Consider the following 1826-nt stretch of genomic DNA (forward strand, 5'->3'; position numbering starts at 1 on the left):
TGCTTAACGTCTCCAAAACTCAGTTTCTTTGTCAGTAAAATGGGTATAACAACGTGTAGAGGCTATGTGAGATTTAATTACATTAGTGCATAATGTACCCAGTGTATGGCTTAGCCTATACTGTATTATGAATAAATGATATGTTACTATTGCTCATCAGAGAAGGCAAAGGATGGATGATTCTATCTGGACTATGGACTCTGACCAAGTGATCTCCCTCCCCGCCCCCCCCCCCCCCCCCCCGCCAGGAGAGATAAGTCTTGTGTCTCTAATATGGAAGTGGAGAACCAGACTCAGGTCACCAAGTTCATTCTTGTGGGATTCCCTGGGAGCTGGGCCATGCGAGTAGCAGTGTTCCTGATGTTCCTCATCGCCTATGCTCTGACAGTGGCTGAAAATATGGTCATCATCTTGTTGGTGCAACAGAACCGGCCACTGCACAAGCCTATGTACTTCTTCCTGGCCAACCTGTCTTTCCTGGAGACCTGGTACATCTCCGTGACGGTACCTAAGTTGCTATTTAGTTTTTGGTCTGTGAGCAATAGTATCTCCTTCACTCACTGCATGATACAACTGTACTTCTTCATTGCGCTCATGTGCACAGAATGTGTGCTCCTTGCGGCCATGGCCTATGACCGTTATGTGGCCATCTGCCGTCCACTCCACTACCCCACGATTATGAGCCATAGGCTCTGCTTCCACTTGGCTCTTGGCTCCTGGGCCATTGGCTTTGGCATCTCCTTGGCTAAGATCTATTTCATCTCCCGCCTCAGTTTCTGTGGCCCCAATGTCATCAATCACTTCTTCTGTGACATCTCTCCAGTTCTTAACCTCTCCTGCACAGACATGTCTGTAGCTGAGCTGGTGGACTTTGTCCTGGCACTGGTCATCTTTCTCATCCCCCTCTCTATCACCGTCCTGTCCTATGGATGCATCCTGGTTACCGTTCTACGCATGCCCACCGGAAAGCAGAAAGCATTCTCTACCTGTGCCTCCCACCTCGTGGTGGTAACCATCTTTTATTCGGCCACTATTTTCATGTATGCCAGGCCCCGAGCCATCCATGCCTTCAACATGAACAAAGTAATTTCCATCTTCTATGCCATTGTCACCCCTGCTCTCAACCCTTTCATTTATTGCCTAAGGAACAGAGAGGTCAAAGAGGCTCTGAAGAAACTGGCCTATTGCCAGGCTATCCGGTTGGACTAGTCAATTACAAATTATTAGAAAGAAATTATTTGGTTCAGCGCTCCATTCTTTCTCCTTTAATGCCTGAACTGATACTACTCATGTCATCATTCATCATGACATCACCACATCCCCATCAGCCCAGGTGCTTGGCTGTGTTGTGAGGTCTGCATCTGCACACGTGGTCTGTGGTCTAAGGTCATACCCCTTGTATAGAGAATCCTTTTTGGCTAAGACCCAAAATGGGGTTTCTGAGACTGTGTCTAAATTCCCAACTGTGTTAGTGGGTGAGCAAGTTGGCAGCATAGGCGTTAGCTGTTTGGGGATCTAGCAAGCATGAAGGGTTGTGGGCCAACAGATTTGGGATGGCTTCCCAACTGAGACAGAGGTAGCAATGTCCTCAACAATCTCATCCTGGATGTTGTTTGGGGAGTCAGTCTTGGTGGCAGAGACTAGAGACTGCTCCTTTAGTTTCCCCAACACTTTTTGTAAGTAGCTGGTTCCCTGTATTTCATACATTTATGCTTCAAAAAGCTAGAGTGCTTTCTGTTATCTGCACACGAACTATACCTAATACAATTATCATTTGTCTTCCAACATAACTTAAACTGTTGCTTGGTATTGAATTTCACAGTTCC

At 46.7% G+C, this 1826-nt stretch overlaps 1 protein-coding gene across 1 annotated transcript; it reads left to right on the forward strand.

The window, feature by feature from the left end:
- Positions 1-273: 273 nt before the first annotated feature.
- Positions 274-1209, forward strand: LOC102971039 (olfactory receptor 6B1). The gene has a single exon (XM_007090899.1). The coding sequence runs from the start codon at positions 274-276 to the stop codon at positions 1207-1209; it is 936 nt and encodes a 311-aa protein (XP_007090961.1).
- The last annotated feature ends 617 nt before the right edge of the window (positions 1210-1826 follow it).

This window comes from Panthera tigris, chromosome A2 (assembly GCF_018350195.1).
Source record: "Panthera tigris isolate Pti1 chromosome A2, P.tigris_Pti1_mat1.1, whole genome shotgun sequence".
NCBI classification, from domain to species: domain Eukaryota; kingdom Metazoa; phylum Chordata; class Mammalia; order Carnivora; family Felidae; genus Panthera; species Panthera tigris.

Bases quoted from the DNA above. Each gene is read 5' to 3' on its own strand.
- LOC102971039 (XM_007090899.1), top strand. From the start codon at position 274: ATGGAAGTGGAGAACCAGACTCAGGTCACCAAGTTCATTCTTGTGGGA.